The sequence below is a fragment of the Quercus suber genome, unplaced genomic scaffold (genome assembly GCF_002906115.3).
Source record: "Quercus suber isolate HL8 unplaced genomic scaffold, Cork oak 2.0 scaffold_717, whole genome shotgun sequence".
NCBI classification, from domain to species: domain Eukaryota; kingdom Viridiplantae; phylum Streptophyta; class Magnoliopsida; order Fagales; family Fagaceae; genus Quercus; species Quercus suber.
This window is the reverse complement of record NW_027070158.1, coordinates 247337-275214: the sequence shown is the minus strand read 5'-3', so window position 1 is coordinate 275214 and position 27878 is coordinate 247337. Positions and strand designations below refer to the sequence as shown.

Below are 27878 nucleotides of genomic sequence, written 5' to 3'. Positions count from 1 at the left end.
ATTGAACGTATAAAAGGTTAAGATGACCTTCCGAGAACTTCTCCTTATTAAGATAAGCTTTGGGTATACTTGGAGACGATAAAGATGAAGAAATATCTCAATGGAAAGCTGCTACCACCGTATTTAATACTCTGCAGCAACTTTTCTGGCCGCATTTATGTGGAGAAAACCCCTGAACGGTGTATCCTCACCTACCACCACTCACACAGAGCTAAAGGAGATGCTTGACATGACATATACTTAAGTGGACTTACGGACAAGGTACAAGTGGACGATTGAGATGAGGAGAAGGGATGTTATATAAAGGAAAGAAGCTCCTGAGGAAAAGGGGAGAAAAAAAAAAAAAGAAGAGAGAAGAAAAGAATAAGAGCTTTACTGTAACCCTAAGATCTGTATTCACCACATAATCAATAATATGGCTCTTCGGACACCCATTCTTTACGTGTAGTTTTATGTTGGTTTGTGCTTGAGAGCTGTGATTAGTTGTTGTCGATTCCATAGTCAACCTAGCTCTTTCACCCATATTCTACAAATTCATTGTTTTGGGCTTGGGCCACAAATCCTAACCCTACAACAATAAAATGCATAATATAATTCATATATATATATATATAATTTAAATACTATTGATAATCATTTTTATATTTTGTTAACTCTTTAAAAAAATTTGTAAGGATATTATTATGTATAAAAAGTAAATTGTCCATTTAAAAAAAAAATTTATTATGAAACACTTTTTTTATGATTCATTTATTCTAAACTCTTTGTTTTTTGTACTTTATAACACATTTGCATGAATATTTATGAGGTGGTTCCACATTTGATACAAGATATATATATATATATATATATTTTAAAATAGGGGGTCTTGAACTTAATTTTGTATATATCATTATTGTAGGGGCATGGTTTACAACTTAAGCCCAATATGTATGAGATTGTGGGTTAATGAGTTCAATACAATAAGTTTGTAGAGAGTTGGTCAAAGAACTGGGCCCTAGTGAATCTAACGATGGATAGGATGGATTTGAAGGACAATCATGCAAGAACAAAGCACGTAAGGTTGGATAAATGTATTGTCCAAGGAGGCACATATTTGCATAGATCAATGGAACTGATTACAAGTGCAATTCTGTTTGCTACAGTGTTCTTTTTTTATTTTTTCTGATCCCCTTCTCCTTCAGGGGTCTCTCATATTATATATCTCCTTCCTGGTGATCTTGGCCCTCCTTTTGTCAACTGTCCAAGCCACTACTTGAGTACCCGTCCCATCAGACACTCATTCTAGCTCCCTATGAGTTGTAGTGAACAAGGAAACACTGTTCAAAAGTATTCTCTACATAAATACAGCCAGAAAAGTAGCTGCAATGCATTTAATGCGGAGATAGCACATTTTCCTTAGATATTTTTAGGTTTCCTTCCTTCTTATGCGTTTATGAAACATGTATTTGACACTGATGCCTCTATTAAGGTCATCCTTGTCGCTGGAACACGTACCTGAACTATATTTGCCATGTTCGAGAAGTAGTTACTCCTCGGATCGCCATTTACTCTCTTACTCATGGGGCCCATGAACTGGAAGCCCTTAAAACTATTTGTCTCTTTTCAGACATACCAACGTCCTTGGATGAGGCTCAAGACCCAATATACAATTTTTGGGCCTTTCTCCCTATAATTATATTTTTATTTTATTTTATAAAAAATATATAGAAAGGAGATGAGGGTTTTTAAAAGCCAATGGGGGCCATGGTCCCTTGACCCTCTAAAACGGGTGAACTCATCTTCCATCCACCTAGGTAAAGAACAAAATTTTAATTTTCGGGGGGACAAAACCTGAAAAACCCATATTTTTAAAATTCAAGAATAAAAATTGTATTAAGATTTAAGACTAAATATATTGGGAAAAACGAAATTAAGAACTAGTGAGTGTTAAATAAATATAAACAAAAGAAAAGACACAACATTTTTTTTTTAGAGACAACATAATAATTTCTCAATATATTTTGAATCAATCATTTATCAAATGGATTTGGGCATTTTTCAAAATCTCAAAAATAATATATGATTTCTTATATACCAAAACAGCAATAAGTTATCTTTTGATGTATAAAATTAACTACTACTATAGAAAATCATCTTCACTTTTTAAAAACAAGCCTAGTTTTGATAATATTTCAAACTTAAAATGCTTGTTTTGTAGTTGTAGAATTAACAAATAAGAATAAGCATAAATACAATCACACCAAAAAAGTTTCATCTATAACATATCATCTTAATATTTATAACATACTTAAAGTGAGCCACAAGGTGGAAGCACCTCGCATTACTCTAAAAGCCAATGGGGGCCATGGTCCCTTGACCCTCTAAAACGGGTGAACTCATCTTCCATCCACCTAGGTAAAGAACAAAATTTTAATTTTCGGGGGGACAAAACCTGAAAAACCCATATTTTTAAAATTCAAGAATAAAAATTGTATTAAGATTTAAGACTAAATATATTGGGAAAAACGAAATTAAGAACTAGTGAGTGTTAAATAAATATAAACAAAAGAAAAGACACAACATTTTTTTTTTAGAGACAACATAATAATTTCTCAATATATTTTGAATCAATCATTTATCAAATGGATTTGGGCATTTTTCAAAATCTCAAAAATAATATATGATTTCTTATATACCAAAACAGCAATAAGTTATCTTTTGATGTATAAAATTAACTACTACTATAGAAAATCATCTTCACTTTTTAAAAACAAGCCTAGTTTTGATAATATTTCAAACTTAAAATGCTTGTTTTGTAGTTGTAGAATTAACAAATAAGAATAAGCATAAATACAATCACACCAAAAAAGTTTCATCTATAACATATCATCTTAATATTTATAACATACTTAAAGTGAGCCACAAGGTGGAAGCACCTCGCATTACTCATGACATTTACATATATGTACTAATATGGTGTAAGCATGACGTGTAAGATGTATATTTTATCATACTAGTTGGTAACTTGTTTAATGCAAAAGAATGTTCGTAAAATTTTTTTTGCAAGTAATAAAATTATAATTCAAATTAGATAATTTGAAAAAAGATTGAACATACTTTAATTGTAGTTTATAAAAGACCAAATATAATTTATAATAATTTGTTTAGTGTTAGAATGTTTTAGTCCAACAAAATTTGCAATAAATGAATCATAATTGGTTTGAACATACATGTAACAAGTTAACATTTGTTTTTCTTTTTTTTTAATAAGGAAAGTTACATTCATTTTAATTGGTTTGAACATACATGTATCTAGCTAACATTTGTTTTTGTTTTTATTTTTTAAGGAAAGTTAACATTCATTATGGCTTTGAAAAGAGTAATAAGGAAGGTACAATATTTCTAATATATTATTGACCAATTAGATTAAATATGATTTTGATAATTGATTCGAATGTACATTAATTGATTTAAATGATAGTTTAATGGTGATGGTATTCTTTTAAGTATTTGTCGCTTGAATTTTTAACTTCACCTTTCCCACTATTTACCTATTAAAAAAGAGGCACTTCAGAGGAAGCTTTTATACTCTCCTCCAAGCTAAAGATTGATGAAAAGGTAAAAGAAAAAAAAAATTTGACCAAGCAAATGTAAAAAGTAAAAGATTTTTATTTTTCAAACTTTATAAGACAATCCCTTTAAAAAGTCACCCAAATTTTTTTGCAAATCAACGGTTAGCACAAATCCAATCCAATCATACAAAATACAGTTCCCCACACTACATTACTCCCCATCCAAAACTTGGCCCCTCTGACACGTGGCAGAATTTGATTGGGCAACCACCTAATTCTCTCTCTACCCTCAACAACTCTTCACATGCCCCTTTGTATAGCAAGGCAAAACGCTTTCCTTTTACCAAGAAACCAAACTCGTCTCAGCTTCGGATCCAAACCAACCGGCTCGTTAACCGAACCAATTCAGCCTCGGTCCGAACCTGAGTTTTGTTCCTCAGTTCGTTGAAAATTTCGCACTATTTCGATCACTTTATCTCTCTCTCTCTCTCTCTCTCTCTCTGAGCTCACAAAGACACACCCATTTCTCTCTCTCTCTATATCGCTCTCTCGCTCTCTCTCTCTTCGATTCAAACCCTAGCGCTTTGCAATCACACACTCTCGGAGGATCGGTGCAGAGCTTCAATGGAGTTCGCTCAGCGTCACTGTAAGTTCAAACCTCCTCTTTCCTCTCTCTAAAAACCCTAATTTTCTCTCTCTCTCTCTCTCTCTCTTTGGGGACCATTTTCCATTTCGAAGAAAAAAAAAACAAATCTATGCTAGGGTTTTGTGGTTTAGGCTTGGGCAGCTCTCTCGCAGCTCGTATTGTAGTTTTCGCTTCGCTTTGTTGATTTAATCACTGGTTTTTGAGTTTGAATTGTGGTGTCGTCTTCTCGATCTTGTGCTTTTTTCGGGTTACAGCTGTGAGATTCTGGGAAAAATTTTGTGGCTCTAATTTCTGTTTGGGTGCTCTGAAAATGGAGGAAAAGGGAAAGGAATTGAAATTTGAGTGTTGTGTATTTTGTTTGTCGTTTTGTTTGTTAGAAAATAGAACTTATAGTTTTGCTAGGCTTAGTTACACTTTTTGAAAGAGAAAAGTGTTTGTTTTTGGTGGCTTTTCCGGTTTTTGAATTTTTAAAAGTTTAGCATTAAATTATTTATTTGGCTTTTTGTGGTTCTTTCTCTGTGGCATACATTCACTGAATAACCAAATGGAGAAGATGGGTTATTGTGTCAGATTTGAGCTGGTGCATACATTTCATATTTGCTTCTGTTTGTGGGTGTTGGATGTTGGTGGTAGGAGGATTCTGACGACTTGGGTATCGAGGCATTAGCAACTTCTTGATGGTTGTATGGCCTGAATGTCATTTATTCTACTTTTTTCTTTTTAATTTTGATATGTCTTTCATATTTAATATGGGTGAAATGCACATGCCTTCCTGGTAATTAACATCTGGCACTTAGTCAGCAATTTTTTGATGATCCATAGCTTCAGATGTATACTTCATTTGCACTTGGACTCACTGGCAACAAGGGAATTTTTTAAGTAGACTAATGATGTGCGGCTTTTGTAAAGGTTGTATCTGTATTGAGTTTTAATGTAAAGAAAATGCCTGATCAGATGTGTTATGTACATGAAGATTATTTTCAACAGAATTTAGTGAAGATAGGAAAAATGAAAAAGAAAATTATAACAGGAAAAGGAAACTTTATATGAATGAGAAAATCATTTTGCATAAGCTTGTCAAGAATGAATGAGAAAATCATTAGTGTTCAAACAAGATACTAAAGGAAATTTATGACCTTGAGATGTCTATACCCATTGGCTCTAACTGTTCTAGTTGCTGTCAAGAGTTTACTAAAATGTGGTCAAAGTTCTTATGGGGTGATAAATAAATAAAAATTTCTTTTGGGGTGATAGGCATAGATCTTTAGGATGGCTAATTCAAGATAAGTGTGAACGTTAATGAAGCAAATGAGCTGTATGGTTAGACAGTGGAGGATGGTTTGGAGGTGGGATGGCATGATAAATTCAATTAGCGTGTGTGCCTGGATGGGATGTTTCAAATGTTGAGTTTGTGATCCAATTTGATTCTTGGTTTGGATGGAACACAGGTGTTTCTAGATCGCAGATTTGTTCCATCAATTTTTTTTTGATAGGTAAGAAAAATACTAATCCATTAAAGAAATGAAGTAGGTAAAGAGAATATGTATAGATTCGTTCCATCATTCAAAGGGTGATAGAACTATCCTGGCCTTTTCCAACTTAGATAGGAGTTTGTTGGGAGGGCCTTAATGGCAGTGGTTGATAACTTGTTTACTGCTGATAATTAAGTGAATCTAGAATGGCAAGCAGGTATGGTCAGATTACATTGTAGTTTGTTTTCACTTTATTATATTTTTAATAAGAAATATCAAGAGCTTTATAGCTTAACTGGTTGACACCTCCCTCTTGGTCTTTTTAATGTAGATATCCAGGGTTCAAATTCCCCCTCCTCCAACTATTGAATTAAAATAAAAGAAGATAATATGCTGTTGTTTTGTTCCATTACTGTTGAAAGTCTTTTTGCTACCATGGTGTTTGTAGAGTCGTTGGCCATGTAAACAAAGATAATCATAGATTTCTTTCAATGTAATGGTGATGTTTTTATGTCAATGAGGAAAATATCCTTGATGGTGTAAAGTTTTTGTGTGAAAGCACATTTAATCAAGGAAGAAAGACTTGGGAAGGGGGTGTAGCAAGGAAGAGGAAATGATGTTGGGCAGCCTTTAAATTAGAAATTAAGGAATGACTATGAACAATATTGGTGGATTAGCACTTATGTTAATTTTTATGAAGGGAAAATTAGAATTTAGTTTGTGAATAGAATAAAATTAGATTGGATTTGATTTTAGTTATGTGCTTAAATTGGAGGCATACAAAATAGGGTTTGTGGCCAGTGTGGTAGGCTTTCTGAAATAAAATTGGACTTGTGGATGAATTAAATGTGGATGAAGAGTTTGCACGACACTGTGGGCAATTAAAATAAAATAGGGTAAATCACGTATCAAAAAAAAGAGAGGGTAAATTACATTTAAACCCTATAGGTTAGAGGTGGTTACAAATTAGACCCTACACTCTTACATGTTTCAAATTAACCCTATACTTTAAAAAATTTTCAAGTGAAGCCATAAACCCATTATGTGTGAAGCCATTAATGGAAAATGCTTAATCAAAACAATGTTGTGTGGCTTGGAGTGAAGTGATGTTCACATGTAATTGGCATGTGTTCAAATATCCAATTGAAATTTTTTTATTTAAGCACTTTCTGTTGACGATGTCACTGTAAATGGGTTTATGGTTTGAATTGAAACGATTTTTTATAAAAAAAGGTTTAATTTTAGACTTCTGAAAATGTGGGCATAATGTGAAACTACCTAAAACTATGGGGTTTGAAATATAATTTTCCCAAAAAAATGCACAGAGAGAGAGAGAGAGAGAGGGGGGGGGGAGCTTTAGAGTTTCACTAAGGGAAAAAGGGGACTTAGAGATAATCATTGGAATCTCAACATTGAGATTAGAGTAAAACTCTTTACCTGTATATAAAAAAAAGGAGATAAGTGTAGAACTTTGTGTTGATGTGTCATTAAGAAGCAAAAGTGACAAAATGGAACTTTTTACTGTAAAAAATCTTGTTTAAACGAGGAAAAAATTTCTAGTTACTAATTAAGGCCCTTTCTTGATCAAAAGAATACTAAGACATTGTAAAATAGCAACAAATAAACATCAAACTTCAATAACCAAAAAAATTTAAGTACATAAAACTGCTAAAATACACATGCTATTGTAAATCCAAAGAGAATGGAAACAAGTAAATTCAACCGCATTTCACCGGAAATATTAAGGATGCCATTTCATTACGTGAATAAGCATATAGAACTTGAACAAAAGAACATAAGACAAATAATTTTTGCTCCTTTGTCGGGGCTTTGTATTCAGTATTTAAGGGAATTTATTTTGGTAAAGTAAGACGACTTTTTGAAGAGTCACTTATATGCACAAACTTTCTACTTCATCTTTGTCATCATTGCCATCTTCTCCTCCCCCTCTATCATCTGATATGGAGGAAAAAGGAGTATAATGAAGTACCTTTGATGACTTGTGACTTTTTTTGTTTTTGGTTGATAAGATGATGACTTGTGACTTGATATGACTTCTTGCACAAATTATTGGTAAGTTTTATTCTGTCAAATCAAACCACTCAAGATGCATTGTTATGCTGGACCGTTTGTATGCAGGATAAATTTTGAGGTGGGAGTGTGGCAGTTGGAAACTTGGAATGACTAAATGTACAAGAAAGAGGTGTGGTATTTTTTATTTATTTTAAAAACTTGATTGTATTTGTAGAAATTTCATACCATTCTATGATGGAATTGTTGGATATGGTAATCTTGAACTTATTCATATTTCTTTAGGTAAATTTTATCCTCGCAAAATTATAGTTGCTGAATATTTGTGGGCTGGATCATCTATGCCTGGCAACGAAGTTGGAGACAGGGTCCACAATTTCTTTGGCCAAGAGAACTTGTCGCAGGCCCAGCATCATTCACAGGCTATTCATGGGAACTGGCCTGGGTTAAATAACAATCTGTTGGCCGGAAACCAAAGACAGATTGGTGCGTCTTTTATTTCCAATTTAAAGAATTACAATGTACAGCAATCAGGTATTAACCTCTTGATTCATTATTTTCTATTGACTTGTATGGTATTGCATAGAGTGACTTCTAACAGCTGAATAAACTTCTGTTCCCATTCCCTTTTTGTACTACTATAAAATGTAGGATCTCATGATCTATGGTTAAGCTCTGTTACCTGCTATTAATCATACTGCTCTGTTCTTTTGATTTTAGGAGAGTCTGAGAGGGGAGATGGAAGTCAGTCTTCACGAGTGCCACATGGTTTCAACTTAACACAATCAAATCTGCGGCCTGAGTTTGGAAGAAATTTGTCTCAGAACCAACAGACAACTTTGAATGGCTATGCGCAAGGGCATCATATTTTCCAGACAAGGCAGAATGAAGCGAACTTTTTGGGAGTGGATACAGAACCTGATCGGAATAATTTGACATCAAGAGGCATATCTCCTCTTGAGTCACATCGGGGGGGTCCTGAGCTTAGTAAGAAAAATTCATCAAGGCTTGAAGCTTCTGAATCTCCAGTTAATTTTGATTTTTTTGGCCAACAGCAAATGAGTGGCCAGCAGCCTGGCATGCTGCAATCTTTGCCAAGGCAGCAGCCAGGGATCAATGAAATGCAGCTACTGCAGCAACAATTAATGCTCACACAAATGCAAGAACTTCAGAGGCAGCAACAACTTCAGCAACTAGAGGCAAGGCAGCAGAGTTCTATAAATCAGGTTTCCTCTCTCCCAAAACAGACAGCTCCCAACCATTCAGCAGCCCTAATCAATGGTATTCCTATAAACGAGGCATCTAATTATCCATGGCCACCGGAGCTTGTGGCTGGTCACCCAAACTGGCTGCAGCGTGGTGCATCTCCAGTTATGCAAGGATCTTCTACTGGACATATGTTATCCCCAGAGCAAGGCCAGGCACTACGTCTGATGGGATCCGTTCCTCAACAGGTTGATCAATCTCTTTATGGGGTTCCCGTTTCTAGCACAAGAAGCACGCCAAATCAAAATTTTCATGTTCAAATGGATAAGCCTGCATTGCAGCAGGTATCAGCTGGTGGTAATTCCTTTTCAGGTCATCAATATGCTACATTTCCTGGTCAGGTTAGCATGCCAGATGAAACTCTGGCTTCCAGACAAGACTTTCAAGGGAAAAATATGTTTGGCCCTGCTGCTGGTCAAGGTTTAAGCAGTGGACTTAATTTGGAAAACTCGCAGCAAGTGAATCCCCAGCAAAGAAATGCATCCATGCAAGAATTTGGTGGGAGGCAAGAGCTAGCTGGATCTTCAGAAACGTCACAAGAGAAAACACTGATGCAGGTTGCCCCTTCACAGAGCGTCTCTTCCCTAGATCCAACTGAAGAAAAGATTTTGTTTGGTTCTGATGACAATCTGTGGGATTCCTTTGGCAAGAGCACAGGCGGCTTAAATATGTTGGATGGTACAGATTATTTTAATGGACTTCCTTCACTGCAAAGTGGGAGTTGGAGTGCTCTTATGCAGTCTGCTGTAGCTGAAACTTCTAGTGCTGATATAGGGCTTCAGGAAGAGTGGAGTGGCCCAACGTTTGGGAACAGTGGACCTCCAGCTGGGACTCAGCAGTCCTTAACCCTTAATGATGGTAGCAAACAGCCAGTCTGGGCTGATAATAACTTGCAAACTGCTTCGACAATGAATTCTAGACCTTTTCCTCATCCTGATGATGCCAATAGGCCCACTACAAGTACAAATTTTTTTAAAGTTCCAGGAATTCAGCAATCAGGGCCCAAAAATTTACATCAACAGGGTGATGGGTTGCAGAATAATTCTTCTCATAGAACTATTCCACAGTTTCAGGAAGAAGGAAACAGATGGTTGGATCGTAGCCCTCTACAAAAGCATCTTGCTGAAGGTAGCCATCTTTTTGGAAATGTTGTTCAGTCTTCAGGTGTAGAAATAAATCCCAAGAGTAATTCAGGTTCTTGGACCCATCAGCAAAGCTTATCTTCTTACAATAGTGGTGGCCAGCCACACAATAGACCAAACGGTTGGAACTTTACTGAATCTTTGTCACCTGATAGTGGTGCTTTGAAGCATCATGATAATGAAAAATCATCTCAATTGACTCAGGCTAGTGATCATAAGGGGGCTACACATGAGGAAGTTGGTCATGGTGCTGTTATATGGAAGACTGATTCTGTTCCTAATTCATCTGTTGAACTAGAACAGGCAAAATCTGGGGTAAGCCTGCAGGTCTACAGGGAAGATTCAATTTCTAATAGTGTTACTGCAGCACCTAATTTAAGCACTTCAAGGGCCAACCAGGAAAGAAGCCAACAGCTTCAAAACAATCATAATCGTAATTTCTGGAAAGATGTTGATTCTCCAGGAAACTCTAAAGGAAGTGAGGTTCCAGGGAAATATCAGCACCATCTCGATAAGAGCCCTCAAATTTTGGAGTCATCAGGAAATAATGGCTTGGATAAGGGAGCAGTTGAAATGCATGAAACGGAGAACTTGAGAAAAAGAGAGAACTCAAGTGATAGTTTTCGCTCTAACGTGTCTCATCATACTTCCAGTGGTGGTTTGAGAGAGAATGTTTGGTTAGATGCTAGTGATTCCCGAACTGGGGGCAAACAAAAGGTATCTATTCAGGCTAATCGAAAACCTGGAGCTCGCAGATTCCAGTATCATCCAATGGGGGATGTGGATGTTGATGCGGATCCTTTGTATGGCCCAAGAGGTAATGCGAATCCACAGGCCATGGCTCAGCAGGTTTCTCAAGGATTGAGAGCTCAAGAACAGGTTTATATTGGCCAGTCAAGATTTGCTGGTCACGCAGATAGAAATTCTATGGAATTGGAGAAGGTGATCATTAGGCTTTACTATATTTGAGAATTGTGGCATTGGCAAAACTTTGTTTTTGTTGGTGTTTTTTTATAACTAGATTTTAATGTTTTGAATTCCTAAGAATTATAGAAGATTACTTGACGCCTTTTCGTTTAAAATTTCACAGGGCCGTTTACCTGGTTTTCAGGGTGACACAAAAGGCTTAGATGAGATGCCTTCGAAAAGTATGCATCCAGGGTATCTTCCTAATTCATCTGCTCCCTTTGACAAGTCTGTGGGTAATTATTCCCCTAACAAGAGAGCTTCATCAAGGTATTTGAATATTTAAAATTAGCTGTTCCTCTTGTGGCATTGGTATTTTATAAATTTAAATTTTTATGTTATTGGTTGAATTTTTTCTTTAGTTATTTTCATTAATTGTTTAGTAGCTTTTATATGTTAGATACTGCGATGATACATGTTTGCTGACAGCATATTTGCATTTTTTTTTCACCGAATGACTACTAATGTGTTTCTTGTTTACATTTTTTATACTTCTCTTTCTGTGTTTTTCCTGTTTTGAGTTGAATTATATCCTTTGGTTTTTTTGATGCATGCAGTCAAAATATGCTTGAGCTTCTTCACAAGGTGGATCAATCAAATGAACTTGGCATCAGAACACATAATAGCTCTTCTGACCAGTATATGTCTTCTGAGATGCCTGAAGCGGAAACTTCTGATGGATCTGTTGGTCATCTTCAGCAAAATCCGTCTTCTGCAACTCAAGGTTTTGGTTTACAGTTAGCCCCTCCATCTCAAAGGTTGCCAATTCCTGACCGTGCCTTGTCTTCCCAGAGCTCCTCACAAACAGTAATTGGTTCAGCTCATGTTGCTTCTGGGACTGGAGATAAGGGTAATGCGTGGTTGTCTTCTGCAGCCTCTGTTCAATCTTTGCCATCTTCCTGTGAATCATCTCAGGGTGAATTTAGGAATAATGTTTCTGGTAGTTTAGGACAACCTAGCAATAAACCCTCACATTACAATGTTCAGGGAAATTTTTCTTCAGCTTTCACATCTGGTTCTCCTTTCTCAAGAAGTCATCTTCAGGGTCAGCACATGACTGTTGCAAGTGGACAAGTATTGTCGAATCAATCTGTGAACATATCTTTAGATAGGATTGCTTCCCAATCAAAACAGAGAGATGAATCTGGGGAGAGAGCTCAAGCTGTTCAATCTGCACTGCCATCAGCACCAGATATGTCCACAAGTACTCCACAAAATAACCTTACTTGTTCTGCAGAGATGTCCTGGCCTAGTAGTGCAGACCAAACCCATTCAAGAGATCCAGGCCAACAAATCCCGGCTTTGGAAGCCATGCCAGTCTCTCTGCCTTCTGTTACAACTAGCATGTCTCAACCGGGTGCCTTTTCAAAAATGCAACCTAATGTCTGGAATAGTGTTTCTACCCAGCAACGATTATTAGGTGTTCATCCATCCAAGGCTCCCGCAAATTTTTTTAGGACTCACTTTCAATCAGATAACAATTCTGGATCTCTAAAGCTTGATAGTCAAGATGCCCAGAAACGGGGGAATGGTCCATCTGGATTCGGTGCAAGTTCTATAAATTCTCAAGCCTTTGCTGGGAAAGAGCAGCCTATGAAAGGAAGCCCTGGGCAGCAAGTTTCAGCTGAAAATATTGACCCTGTTGAAAAGGCATCAAGTGTTTCACAGGGGAAGGAATCTGCTGTAAAGCGTGTCTCTGATTCATCTCATTCAAATGCTGCTGCTACCCAACGAGAAATTGCAGATTTTGGCAGTACTTTAAACCAAAATAATGTTATGAATCAAAATTACTCCTTATTGCATCAAGTACAGGCCATGAAAGGTGCCGAGATCGATCCAAGTAATCGTAGTGTGAAGAGATTTAAAGGTCCAGATGGTGGTGTGGATGTGCAACAGGTAGCACCTAAAGGAGGACAGCAATTATCATATGGATACAATAGCATGACAAGAGATGCATCAGTTGATCATAGTGCAGGTCCATCTGGAGATTCTAAGATGCTAAGCTTTTCAGCTAAGCCAGGGGAAAGTCGGGATATGAATGCATCTTCTCAGGATATGCTTGCATTTAGTCAGAACAATTCTCATAATTTATCCAGTAATAATGCTACTGCTGTTCGAGCTGAGCATTCTCAAATTAGTCCTCAGATGGCACCATCATGGTTTGACCAGTATGGAACCTTTAAAAATGGACAAATGCTGCCAACATATGATGTGCGGAAAAAGGCTTTGGAGCAGCCTTTCATTATTGGAAAGCCATCTGACAGTTTGCTTGCTCATAATTCTGTGGAGCAAGTTAATGCTGCTGCTGATGCTAGTCATCCTGGTAATGTCCAGCAAAGTTCTACCTCCACATCAATGGCAAATGATCAGTTCTCATCCCCTCATTTATTGCCTCCTGATGTCCCTGATCAAAGCCTGGTTGTTGTGAGACCCAAGAAACGTAAAAGTGCTACGTCCGAACTTATACCATGGCATAAGGAACTAACAGAGGGTCCCCAAAGGCTCCAGAATATCAGGTGTTTGGCCTATGTGGCTCTTCTAGTCTATTAACTTTTCTAATCCACTATCTATTGACTTATACATCTCTTTCTCTCTTGTTCTGAATTTAAATTTTAGTCAGTTAATTCTCTCAAATTTATTTTTTATATTGATTGCTTCATTGTGTTAGCTTATATTTTGACATGCATGATGGCCCCCACCCCTGGCTGATTTGTTTATTCTTTTTTAATTAACATTTGCAAAGTTCTACATTTTACAGCATGGCAGAATTAATCTGGGCCCAAGCAGCAAATCGACTGATTGAGAAGGTCTGTTAGGCAGTCTCTCTGACTGTAGCCTGATATTATGTTTTTCCTGCGTTTGTGGTTCTTTGAGAGTTCTAATTGCTTCATATTTGATGACAGGTGGAAGATGAAGCTGAAGTAGTTGAAGATGGACTACAGATGCTTAGGCTGAAAAGAAGGCTTATTTTGACAAAGCAGCTTATGCAGCAACTGCTACGCCCTCCTCCAGCAGCCTTTCTATCTGCAGATGCTAGCTCACACTATGAGAGTGTGGCTTACTTTGTTGCTAGATCAGCCCTAGGGGATGCATGCAGTGCAACCTTTTGCTCTGGAGGGGATACCCTTGTGCCTCTTGACAGCAGAAACCTGTAAGAATTGCTCTAGAAGTCATTTGGAATTTTTTATATGTGCCTATACTGGATAACATTTTTTATTTATGAATTTATATGATTCCATACTTAATAATATTAAGTTCTGAAATTTGCTTTTAGCCTGTCCGAGAAGCTTAGAACATCTGGGAGAATTGATGATCGATACTTCGCGAAGGTTGTGGAAGATTTTATTGGCAAAGTGAGGAAGCTGGAAAATGATCTGTTGAGGTAGCTTTCTGGCCTTTTGTGTGTGTGTGTGTGTGTGTGTGTGTGTGTGTGTGTATTAGGGATACATGGTTATCTTCTTTCAAAGTAAAAAGAATGTTTCCGTTAATGAAGCAGCTTGGTATAAATTAATTATCCTGGCAGAATCTGAGTAGTTTGGAATTTTGGATAAAGCTTTGCTGAGTATCATCCGTTGCACTTTTACTTTGCTTCCTAGCTTTATCCCCCATGGTGATAGATATTGAGGAGCATTTAACTTGAGCTCCAAGTTGATTGTGTTGTTTCTTGTTTGCAATGTGCTAATTTTGTCCCAAAATAGATTTTTAGCATATTGAAACTAGAAGGGAATGCATATGCCTTGTGCTCTTACATTGTTTAAGATAGAGACATTCATGAATTGGGAGTAACTGAGGTAAGGATATTCAGATGGCTGATAGAGAACAACTTTTAACACCTTAAATATGTTAGAATGTATTTTCAGGGATATCATTTTTAGATGCAAGCTTCTTGATTTTTGCCTTCAGTCAATGAATGAAGTTTGTTAATTACGACACCCAAAGAATGATCTCAATTACATTGCATTCTCCCAGAAAACTTCTACAATCAGTTTGATAACAATCAAGAGGGTAAAGGGAGATTTTTTTTTAGGTTTTTTTTGGGGGAGGTTTGTTGGGGGGGGGGGGGGGGGGGGGGGATTGGGGGGGGGGGGTGTGGGGGATTTGATTATGCATATGGAGAATACTAGATGCTTTTGGGCAATGAGCTCTAGCTTAGATGGCACTTCTTCCTTCCCTAATGGTGGGATAGAGGGGAAGGTTACCCATTGAGTACGTGTAATTTACCATATAAGAAAAAAGAGAGAAGAAAAAGCTTTTGTTGTTGTTGGTTTGTTTGTTATTGTTATATTTTTTATTGGTTGTCTGTTGCTGCTCTTATTATGGTATTTAGTGCATCTCTTTGTTTAGTATCTATAGTATCTCTCTCTCTCTCTCTCATATATTCTATTGCTTCCTCTTGATGATGCAGACTAGAGAATAAAGCCTCAATATTAGACTTGAGAGTGGAATGCCAGGATCTGGAGAAGTTTTCTGTCATCAATCGTTTTGCTAAATTCCATGGCCGGGGGCAAGTTGATGGTGCCGAGACCTCAGCTTCCTCCGATACAGCTACAAATGCCCAGAAACCCCAAAGATATGTTACTGCACTCCCAATGCCTAGGAATCTCCCAGACAGGGTACAATGTCTTTCACTTTGATCATTAATTAATTGATTTTTTCCTCTTTCTTGATCAATTGTCTCCACGTCCCTCATGCTTCTCTGGTCCATTTTCTTTCAACTTATATAATGGCACTTGCTTCGGCAAAATAGAACCACAGGAGTGGGATTGTAGGAGAAGAATGGATAGTAGAATGTCTCCTTAAAATCGATGGAGGCTTTTAGATCTTTGCAATCTAGGCCATTGAAATCGTTCTTGTGAAATATAAGTTGCTCCTTATAGTTAAGAAAGAAACTTCCCCAGTCATTTTTTCAGTAACTGGGGAGGACAGAAGCAGTCTGGTCTTCCATCTCCTATCATTCCAGGTAATAATATGAATCGTTCCAAAGTTTTGGAGCATGAGTTTCCATTCAGAAATTGGGTTTCTGTTAAAAGTAGAAAAGTGGGGGAGAGTGGGGCGGGATTTCCAATTTTACTGCAAAGATTAGGCAGTTAAACTGTTATATATTTAATCTGACTTGTTCATACTACTACTTAAAAATAGTGATTCTTTTTGTCTGAAATTCAGCTTAAAATTATAAAAATGGTGGCCAAATGATCTGAATGGTTCATGAAAACCCTATGTTCAGTAGTCTGGAGCTACCTTCATTTGGGTTAAGGTGTCCTATCTTGTTTTGATGTATTATTGTGCCCGACTTGCTTTAGTTTAAGAGACAGGTACCTCTTGGTGTTTTCAACGGAGATAAAATTCCTCTCTTCCCAATTGTTGTAATTAATTGTACTTATATTAAAAAAAAAAAAAGTGCTTAAGTTTAGATAATGGTGGTAGGAAATGCTGCTGTTAGATGTTTATTGGGGAATTCAACGATAAGCTGGAATGCCTTCCCAAAAAATAGGTTGAGACTTCTGGAAATTGGAAAACTAACAAATTGTTTATTTATTTATTTTTCTGAAGAACTTCCAATTCTATATCTAATTTACCTCTAAGACGTGAAACTAATAAAAGGTTTTGAAAACCCACATTTTTCCATAACATCATTTTAATATAAACAAATTTTGGATTTTAAAGCTACAAAGTGTTGAATTATGTTAATTTAAACTAATTAGAATGGTATTCAGCAAAAAGAAGAAAAAAAACCTAATTAGAAAGGTAAATATCAACGGCGTTATTAATGGAACAACAGGTACTGGACCTAATTGCTTGCTTCTGAAAATCTAGTTAAGCAGTGACAAAGTAGAAAGTACCCAGATGATTATCAGGGCAGTCTTCATTTACCTGGTTATCTTAATAAATTTTGTACCCGGCACAATATTTTTTGGATTTCAAAAGTTATTGAGATGGTAAGTTAATTTGGAAAATCAATTCTCAAATAACTTGTTGTCTCTCAAAGTTGTGGAAGAAGTTGCATTCGTTTCAAATTTTCAAGTTAGAAGACGAGAAAGGAATATATATTTATAAACATATACATATATATACATATATACATATATATATATATATTTATTTATTTATTATGAATTATGATGAATAGCTCAAATATACTTTAAACCTCAGCTCATTTTATTGAAATACATTGTGTTTGGGGCAAAATTGGTGGAACTAGAAATAACATTAAAACTTTTCTCAAAAAAAGAAAGAAAAGAAACAACATTAAACCGGTTTCGAATACTGCTACTAGTTCCGTCAGCCTTATTCTATAAAATCCATTTTATAAACAAATTGGACGTTTTTGCATATAATAAAGATAGAGCTTCAACAATTTGGCCACGAGCATCCGTTGGTCGTCTTCAATGAAAACGAGAGAATTTTTGGTTAAGATTGTTATGATTGCCAAGAACCAGTATTGGGTCCTAGCTAAATTTAATATAAAATTGCAAGTGAAATATATAGCAAATGAGAAGTTTGCAACGAATTTAATGAAAATACACTTATGATTAATCCATTACAACTTTAACCTTCACAATATATGTGCTTCTTTACTGCCCGCCATGTAACAGAGAGCAATGAGCAAATGATAAGAATTCCATTTAAAAAGACAATTACGTCCTCATACCCTTGAAATAACTCAAACTTGGTTTAGAAATAGCAGATAGAAGTATTTGGTTAAAGTTAATTCTTCTTTATGTAACACATTCAAAATTCTTTTCATAAATTGAAGAAAAATTGGGCCACGATTCTGTGAATCGATATAATAAACCATTAGTCTTTTCACCATTTTTGCATGATGATAAGACGACAATCTTGAGGGAGCTAGAAACTTTACCATGTTCATTTCAACTTCCCATTCTTTAATTTCTATCCGTGCAATACCAATCTTGAACCCTCAGACAAAATGTGAAAGCAGATCATGTGAAATGCAAATGGACTTAACAGGCAAAATAGTAAATAGCCAACATTATTGCTTGACTAAAGAGAACTCCGATCTAGAAGGAATTCTTCACCAATGAGAACCAGGTGATGAGGAAGGAAAACGCTTGGAATGAAAGACAGAGAGAGGGAGAAGCTGAAGAGGAGAAGATGTCTATGCGTTTCGGAATTGGATGAGTAAAATAACAACTAAATGCTTGGTTTGTCGTAAGTCCCCAAGTCCAATGTGGCAACAAGGGAGGAGAGCAAAACTCACAGCAAACTAGACGATATTCCACGTGATGTGCGTGTTTGCTATCTCATTTTGAAAATTTTAGTAGAAAATTATTTTTATGGTTCATGTATAATACTCTCATTATGTGTTATACTAATTGGGAAATTAATTTCTATTATACATCATACGTAATAGATTATATTTGGGAAATTAATTTCTGTAGGGACTCAATTTAGATTGACCCTGAATATGAATGAGTTTTCAGCCCAATCCAGCCCAAACAATAAATTTATAGAGAGTGGGTTAAAGGTTTAGACGCTGGCCGTCAATCACCATGCATGAACCTTCTTTTATAAAAAAATACTAAGAGTTTCTTTACAAATGGGGGGATGCTCCTCGGCCCGTGGCCGAGGAGACCCTTTTCTTCTTTCTTTCCCCCCCCCCTCTCATTTACTTTACTTGCTTTTCTTATATAGTTTCCATCTGCCTATCTTTTTATTCCATCTGTTGATCATCCATTTGCCTTTCTTCTGGCCGTCCGTCCCATCAGGGGTCTTATCAGTACTCAAGTGGTTCACTCTGATCAACGTTGCCCTGCCAAGGGGTTATATCTCCATTAATGCGGCCAGAGGGGTTAGGTGAATGCATTAAGTGCGAATGTGACAGCTTGCTCTGGGCTTGTCCCCTCCCAAAAATTATCATTAGAATGCCGAGGCCGAACAGGTTCTCGGCGCGGGTTACAAAAGAGGCTTTGTCTGACTTAGCCTTGGCTGGTCAGTCCTCCTCGGCGTTGGCCTTGGGCCTACTATGCGATGGGCTGTGGTTATCAGGCCCACGGGCCCCACAATTTCAATTTTATATTATGTCACTAAAATGAGTTAAGACTTAAAAGATATAAATTGTTGGTCAAATATTACATTGTCTCTTTATATTTTCCAAACTTGTAAAATATTAAGATAATCATAGATCAATAATTATTTTATTTATAAAATATTTAACCAAATAATAAATAACATCTAATTAATACGAAGATTGCTGATGTGCAATACGTGCAATTTTTGAAAATGTCAAACCAATAAAAAAAAAAATTAACAAAAAGGTACACATGTTAGTAATTAGTATATATAAATAAATGCATTTAACCATTAACACATGATAATAAATTATTAACACTTTGACATAAATGCAAAGGTTTGATGACATAGAATACTAAATAAATAGAATTTCTAAAGAATGCTCTACTAGACAGAATCTTAGACCACTATAACTAAATCTTTTGCTTTTATAATATGGAAAATATTGAAGTTACTCTCAAATTTCAGCGAGTTGCCATGGCTAGCTGATTTGATATCAACTTCAATTCTATCTTCTTCTCAAAAAAGAAAAAAAAAAAAGACTTCAATTCTATCTTTGTAATCAAACATGAACTTCAATAAGAACATCATCTTCTTGTTCTATTTGTAAAAACTTGAAGGTCTATCTTTGAACAGGCAAGCAAAATAAAAAATTGAACTAATTACACTCTCTCTGGGTCTATTAATGACGGATGAAAATTGGCTAAATCTACTTTTCTAGTCAATATATTGGGGGTAACTTTCGTCATGCATGCGTGTAATACATGTGTAAGCTGACCCAAAAAAAGACGAGAAGAAAAGGGACCTTTGGGGACTCAACTTTACATGGTTAGAACTTTTGCTGTGCATGCGTATGTATAGTGGCCCAAAAAAACAGGACAAGGAGACCAGATTAAGTCACCAACAAAACAAGTGATTCCCCTTTGTCACGGGCTATCTCTCTCCTTGTGTGTGTTTCTTTTCTGACACTGTCTAAATCTCACTTTCCCACACCAAATCTGCCAGTACCAAAGATTATTGAAGACATTACAGTGGCTGAAGGTGAGGACTTTCCGAGCGGAGTCATCTCAAATAATCAATAAAGATATGTCTCGATATCTAATTACTTTCCTACATAAGTTTATACTTGCTTTTTGAAAGGAAAGTGGAACTAGAAACAAGATTAAACTGGTTTAGTTGGTACCACTCAGGACCCAACCTTGTTCTATAGATTTCATTTCTAAACAAATTGGATGTTGTTTATGCATGTGATAGAGATGGAACATCAAAAAATTTTCCACGAGCATCCGTTGGTCTTCAATGAAGATGATGAGAGAATTTATGGTGAAGTTTGTTATGGGTGCTAGATCAGCCGATATTGGGTTGTAGCTACAGTTGTATCAAATGCAAATGGTTCTACCTTCATAAATTATGTGTTGAAGTACCTCTTGAATTGTGCCATCCCTCGCACCCAAAACATGCCCTTATTCTTTTTGATGAATGGATATATCGCGACGACTATGAATATAGCAAATGCGAAGTTTGCAAAGAATTTCGTGCGGGATACACTTATGGCTGCTCTTGTTGCAACTTTAACATTCACAACGGACGTGCTTCTTTACCACTTACCTTGGAATCTGAAGTCCATAACCACCCATTGACCTGCTTTTGGAAGTTGATCAAGTTCACTTGTGACCTTTGTGGCAAAGAAGGCAATGTTGTGCCCTATATTTGTGCCCCACACAATTTTTGGACACAAAAATTGTGCCTCTTGCCTACGCAAGGTCAAAGTCATATGTCACAAGCATCCCCTTCATCTCATTTATTCTCTTGAAGGCCAATCTAACTTTCGATTTTGTCAACTTTGTATCCAAAAAGTAGACACAAACTATGGGCTTTATTATTGCTCGAGTTGCAATTTTGTGGTTCACCTCGATTGTGCTATGGACAAGAGAAACATGGATGACATAAATATGCTAGAACTTAGAGATGACAAGTCCATTGAGTTAAAAACTGTGCTGGATAATGAAGATCAAAAACTCAATGAGTCCATTGACTTAATAGCTTATAGAGTCAAAAAAATCAATATAAGGGAGGACGAAACTGAAATAACTATAGAAATCGAACACTTTAGTCATGAGCATGACTTAAAGTTGATAAAGTTCAGAATAATGAAAAATAAGATGGGTGCACATGAGCCATTCTCCCTCCATTTTATAGTTGTGTCAAGTGTAGCTTCTTTCTTTATAAATTGTGTTGAATTACATAGAAGAAAGCGATACCCACTTCATCGGCACATCAACTAACTCAAAAAAAAAAAAAAAAAAACTCTTTTTTGAGTGTTAATGCAACATGCTTTGGATGGATTTGCATGGATAAATAATTATTCAGCAAATTATTTTAAGTTTATCAGAGTGTTGTTTTGTAGCTCCTAAAACAATTTAGGAACTGTCACATTTATTAAGGTTGAATTGCAGGGCTACGAGTAACTTATCATAATTACCATCTCTTTTCGTTGGACCAGCTTCCGTTAACTTTTTTCTTTTGAAAATTGGCAACCATTAATTTCGTGTGTAATTATGATCAAAGTCTAAGTCATGTCAAAGGATGAATAAGTTGATGAGCAAGGTCATGGTCATCAATCTTTGAACAAACCTATGCAAGAATCATTGGTTTTTTTTTTTATTTTTTATTAAATTCCTAAACATTGTGATGTCAATAAAAAAAAAAATTCCTTCAGTTTTAGGTTTAGAAAAATTGAGTTAACTCAGTTTTGTTGACATTTGGATTAATATTCATCTACACACCTGTTTACTTTTCATTTATATATTTTTTCTTACTTCATTTCAAATTATCTATTTTTTTCGTCACTTTCAAATTTGTGAAAATGTTGTGAAAATATTATGGTGTAGCACTTCTCTTCTAATTAAGATAAAAATACGGAACGCTAATAGCTAGTCACATTTTGTTGTGATATAAAATGAAGCAAAAATTACATTTTAAACCCTATAAATTAGGGATGTAACAAATTAAATAGTATAGGTTTAAAAGTAACAAATTAAACTCTTAACCCTAAAATTTCAAAAATAATAAACCCTGCGATTTTGAAATGGAAAAATGACAATCATAGTTCTGTTAACTCTGCATTAATGAATACACTGACGAATCATGTATCAGCTACCACATTCTGGTGGCCAAATGAACAAAACAGTGAAGATCTAGCCCCCAAAGCATATATTTTGCTGTACAATGTTCCTCTACAAACAAGAAATATATTTGATTCAATGTCCACATAAATTTTTAAGAATTCCTGTTAGTAGCTTTCTTCTAGTTATAAAACCAAACGCCAACTGTTTCATCTTCATTTGTCTTGGTTCTAGGCTTGGTTGTAATGGAAGTAAAACTGCCATTTTGACTGCAACAACAAAACATTGCTGGTGGGAAAAATAATCCATAGCCTCAAGACAACTCTATGGTAGGGCTCCCTTCTCTTGCTACTTCTGCAAAGTGAAGAATAACATGCTTTACGATGCAAGAGATTCAGCGATGATTACATTCCCATTGTCTACAATGAATGTAGTGAAAACAGAACATCCTTCATGGTCTGGGGAGGTCGGATAAATTTAATCCAGCAAGTCTTTTGCCAAGAGAATAGCTCATGTAAGCCTAAGATGCATTTCTTCCCCTATTACAGCAAATATTTCATCAACCCTGTGGAGGGAAAAAAAAAAAAGAATATAAAAATGTTGGTAACTTTTGTGCTAGTGACACTCCAGATTAAAGTAAAGAGTTTGGAGACGCATTTATCTATGTATACACATGGTTTGATATGGTTTTTCTTCAACAATTTGGAAACAGTCAACTCAGCTAATGGTATTTAGGTTTGTACTTTTCTATATTTCTAAGCAATTCCAGAGGGAAAATGTTTACCCCCCTGCAAATTTTTTTTTTTTTTGGCACAGAAGGGTGATGCAACTCTTATTAATTGATACGCACTGGACTGTTGAGCCCAAGCTATCATCTCTTTTCGGAAAAATAGAGAGGTAAAAAATAAAGAGAGATTGTGTTCTTGAACTCCAACTTTTACCTTAGAGTATCTATGTTCACCTCTGCAAGCCATGTTGTTATATAAACCTGCAACACAAGACAATTCACTAGTTCAGATAAGCACCAAAAAAGGAAAAAAAAATTATTTCAGATATATTCCAAGAAAAAAAAAAGTATCTATATATTAATATATAAAAGCTGAAACTTGGAGAAAATTCAGATCTAGAAACCCAAGAATTGTCAAAAGTATGTCATATGGCTATGCTAAGTTCAATTCTTCTGCCACGTGGCATTTTTTCTTTAAATATTTTTTAATAAAAATTCTCAGTTAGTATTACAACTATTATGGTTATTATTAACATCTTATTAATTAATCTCATCAATATTTTATTAGACATCTCCCAGTGTTTAATCTCATTTGTTAGATAAAGTTGGATGTCGCTAAAGGGACCTCTATAACCTCAGTCCAGGCTTTAAATCCAAAGCCCAGGTGTTTCTATCATACATGTATTACATGGCTAGTTGCATGCCTTTTAAATTATTTTGTTATACACAGTGTTGAATCTAGTACCTGCAAAACCTCAGGGTTTGGCTGGTTATTACTTCGTACAGTGGGTGCATCAGATTTCAAATCCATCAATTTTGGTGGGACTGGCTCACAAGTTTCTTGAGAAAAAAGGTTGCACATACTCAAATGCTCAAATTCTCCTGGATAAAGCTGATCTGACCAATGCAACTCATTCACCTGTGGATCGTCACAACTAGTGGACAGTAACTCTAGTACCAGCAACCGCTGCCCAGATTAAACAATACTAGTTATCGATAAAGAAGAAATATAACTGAAAATGTTCAAATTAAACCAAATTTCCTTGAGGTCAAAGAAAAATACAACTACCTTCAAATTTAGTTCCATTATAAACATCCGAACAAGCTCCTCTGCCAATTGCTCTGAGATTGTTCAAAGATAAGAATCATCACATTATATGAATTAAGTCAAAAAATGCATATTGATTTAGACATAAATGAATATATTTAGAAGTGAGGCTTAAATTTGTCATGGATTTGACATTGTTACCTTAATTTTAATTTTTAAATAAGCAAGTCATTTTTTTTAAAAACATTTTTTTTTTTGATAAGTAAAAAAAAAAAAAAAAAACACTTGGAAAACAAAAGGGGCACAACCTAGTACACCAAAAAGTATGCAAGAGAAAACACCAGCAACAGAGTGCAAAAACAAAAGGTAAGAAAAAGAATTCAAAAGACAAAGAATCAATAATCTAAAAAGATAAAACATGGAAAAGTAAACAACTAGCAAATGAATCCACCATCCATAATTAAATAGATCACATAAAAATCCCTTAAGCGCCAATAAACTCTGCTCCTCACCATCAAACATCCAGCGAGTTCTGACCAAATATCCATCCATTGATTTGACATTGTAGTTTTTCTTTAACTATTCATTAATTAAAAAGTTTTCATCATCCCAATTTCAGAGAAAAAATTGTTTCATAAATTTTTTTTGATTGGTAAAAATTGTTTCATAAATGAGATATGTCTGCATCAAGAAATAAAGATATAAAGCTTGGCAAAGTTTTCAAATTTGGTGTGTTTCAAACTTCCATGCAAAAATGATCTGTAAGTACAACTAAGTAACAAAATAGTTAAAATGGATAAGTTAGGGATGATGTAGATTGATACTGTCAACGATAACTTGGAAATAACATACTGTAATGGGCATAGATGCATGTTAATTTATACTGAAAAACAAGATCCAGTAATAAAAAATTGCAATCAACATACCATGAGAAGAGATTGACCAAAATGCAAAGACTGGAATTCCACCACCATCTCCAGAGTCATTCTGATCTCCAGAAAAGCTAGAAAATTGTACAAGCGCACTATTGCTTGGCCCTTTGAGAAAAGTTCTCATGGATTTGCTAGCATTGACCATTTGAGTTACAGCAGCCACCTGTAGACGAACTTGTTAAATCAAACAGAATAGATACATCTTGTAAAATATTTGAATCACGTAATCTGAAATGCAGATAATAACAATATAGTTACCAAAATATCTCTTGAAATATTCCATTCTTTCTGAAGTCCAAAAGAAGCTAAATTAACACATGCTGACATGAATCACAAAAAACAGCATACGTATTCTGTTTGTTTTGGCTTGTTCTTGGTACAACTTAATACAAAGGATTTTACCAAATCAAAGTAAACAATGAAAAGGTTGTACCCAATGCACAAAGCTCCGACTTTTGGGGGATTTGGGAAAGGTGATTGGTAGAAAGAAAAACACAACTGATGCCTTTCCAATTAATTACATGATTTTAATTTTTTTTAAATAAAAAAATCAACCATATTGTCAAGCTTCCAGCTAGACTGGAAAATTGCTTTTGCATTTAGGTGGCAAAACAGATCAAGTGGCCAACACCAAAATTTTGACCACAAAATGAGAACCCCACTGAAATATATTGCTAGAGAGTAGATTCTTGGAAATTCTTTGAATGCTCTAAATGAAAAAGAAAAAGGACAATACAAATTTTCTTAGATGCTCAAGTATAACATTCTAGAACACACATTTCATACTTTTTGGATGATGAATACATTACCATGTCTTTGTATGATGATAAAAGTTTGCTCTGAAAAGTTTCCTGAAACAACAAGATTCAGTAAGTACCGACAGACACACAAAACTGGATTATAAAATACCATTAAAGATTTGAATGCATCATATCATAAAAGTAAGTTATTACAGGAAACACCTCTATGCATGATGGACTAAAGGTCCTCTTATAAGTTTAGTAGTAATATTAATTGCCAAATTCATCTTGTTGGTCGGTTTAAAAAACCACAGTTCATTATAGCAAATCTGCCAGAACCATGCAGAAAGTTCATTGCAGACAAATTGATCTTCAAAACAGAACATATCTAGTTATCTACAATGCATTATAATCTACATAAAATGTTATCAAGTAACATGATCTCCAGGCTTCATGGTAATTTTATAGTTTGTTTCATACTAGAAGCCAAGTTCTGGGCAATCTTTATCCAAAACTTCAAACTTGGCTTCCAGAACTTCAATGAGCTGGTCATTCTCAAATTTTCAGAAATTATTTGGAACACTCACCTAGTTTGCAGTCTCAACTTACATGATTAATGTAAATTAAAGACTGGCCAAATCTTTTTTCTGATAAGTGATCTGGCCAAATATTTTCAAAAATATTCCCCTAATCCAAGATTCAGATCCATTTACGAAAGTGAAGCATGAAAACTTTTCATCGGCTTTACCCAAAAAATTTGATAAAAATGATCTTTAGCCAAAGATTCTGACAAAATCTCAATCTCTAGCACACGCAAAGAAATTAGAAATAGATTCAACTAATAATTACCTGCTGCTTAAACAATTTCCGACCTGCTTTCTTTCTTATATTGAGCATGTCACTTAGAACACCCAGCTCCATTGAAGGCATGTATCTGAATCAATTATCAATCCATATAAACCCTGAATTTCAGAACTCACATAAATCACCACAAAAAACCTTATTAATATACAAACTAATACTTCATTGTTGCCAATTTCAGCCAAAGTCAATCCACAATAAAATGAAGTATAAAACCTTAACTAAGCCAGAGCAGACCAGGCATGGTTAAGCAAAGTTTCACATTATCTAGCATACCCATAATCCAAGAGAACCAAAACTTAAAACCCAGGTTTTTTCTTCCCTACATTTTCTCAGGAACCAACCAGAGCAGAACACTTTTTTTTTTTTTTTTTGATAAGTAAAATGATGATAATATTAACTTTAAACCAAATATACCTACCCAAAGTGCAAAAACATAAAGTTAAGTTACAAATTACAGCCTTTATTTTTGAATTGTATTCAATTCATTAATCTAAAAGTTTTTTTCCCCCTCATTCAGTCTATTAACATTCATTCATTTCTGAGGTAGTCATTTTGTCCGATCCACTCCGTTAAGTCCACCAAAACAATTCATTTTGGAGAGTAAAAAAAAAATACTAAAATTCACGGCGAGACGGACAGAACTAGGCGGAATAACTAAATTGAACAAAAAAAAAAATCAAAGTTAAAGAGTAATTTATTTATTTTTAAATGAAACTTTAAAATACTGAATTGTAAACGGTCAAATTTAAAGGTGCAAAGTTGTATTATAGGCAGAAAATCAATGCCCAAAATCAAAACCCCACATTTTCTCAGCAAACAAACAGAGCATAACATCCAAACCCAAACACAACCCAGAAAACCACAAAATACCCACATCACAAAAATGAATACTGAACCAAAAAATGAACAAACAAAAAAAAACCCAAAAGAAAAGAAAAAGTATAAGATAGATACCTCTGAGAGAGATGGCATTGACGAGAGAGGTAGCGTGGGACTTTCCACTAGAAGAAGAAGAAACCCATTGTTTCCTACAAGAAACCAATTTGGACCACTGGTTTCGGAGGTTTCGCTGCGCGGCTGGCCTCCATAGCCTTGTCACTGATGATGGCATTGGTGAAGGGTTTTGATTTTGAAAACTTGGATTTGGTGGCTTTGAATAAGAAACATTAGAAGAAGAAGAAGAAGAAGAAGAAGAAGAAGGAGGAGAAGGGGTTTGCGGGTCTAGGGTTTCCATTGTTGGGGTTTCAGGTTGGTCCGCCATTGATGAAGCTGATGCCACTGTGAAAAGGTTGGGGGGTTTAACACGGAGGGTTTTGATTCTGTACTACAAGTCG

At 35.5% G+C, this 27878-nt stretch overlaps 2 protein-coding genes across 4 annotated transcripts; one reads left to right on the top strand and one right to left on the bottom strand.

Moving 5' to 3' along the window:
• The first annotated feature begins 4020 nt into the window (after positions 1-4020).
• LOC112039460 (uncharacterized) lies at positions 4021-16089 on the top strand. 3 transcript variants are annotated; one of them, XM_024072335.2, is made up of 10 exons: positions 4021-4200; positions 7812-7875; positions 7989-8237; positions 8424-11053; positions 11223-11347; positions 11635-13593; positions 13836-13884; positions 13981-14228; positions 14352-14459; positions 15483-16089. In XM_024072335.2, the coding sequence occupies exons 3-10, from the start codon at positions 8045-8047 to the stop codon at positions 15709-15711; spliced, it is 5541 nt and encodes a 1846-aa protein (XP_023928103.1). In that variant the 5' UTR covers positions 4021-4200; positions 7812-7875; positions 7989-8044; the 3' UTR covers positions 15712-16089. The 3 variants fall into 3 exon arrangements, with proteins under 3 accessions (XP_023928103.1, XP_023928104.1, XP_023928102.1); XM_024072336.2 differs by having other exon boundaries at positions 4022-4200; positions 7989-8189; positions 11202-11347; XM_024072334.2 differs by having other exon boundaries at positions 4022-4200; positions 11202-11347.
• Positions 16090-22197: 6108 nt separating this feature from the next.
• Positions 22198-27878, bottom strand: LOC112039484 (uncharacterized). Its single transcript, XM_024072358.2, is given in 9 exon segments — positions 22198-22798; positions 23175-23221; positions 23706-23927; positions 24030-24082; positions 24935-25103; positions 25750-25791; positions 26530-26614; positions 27499-27514; positions 27517-27878. Coding segments are annotated over 9 exon segments (978 nt in total). The 5' UTR covers positions 27806-27878; the 3' UTR covers positions 22198-22743.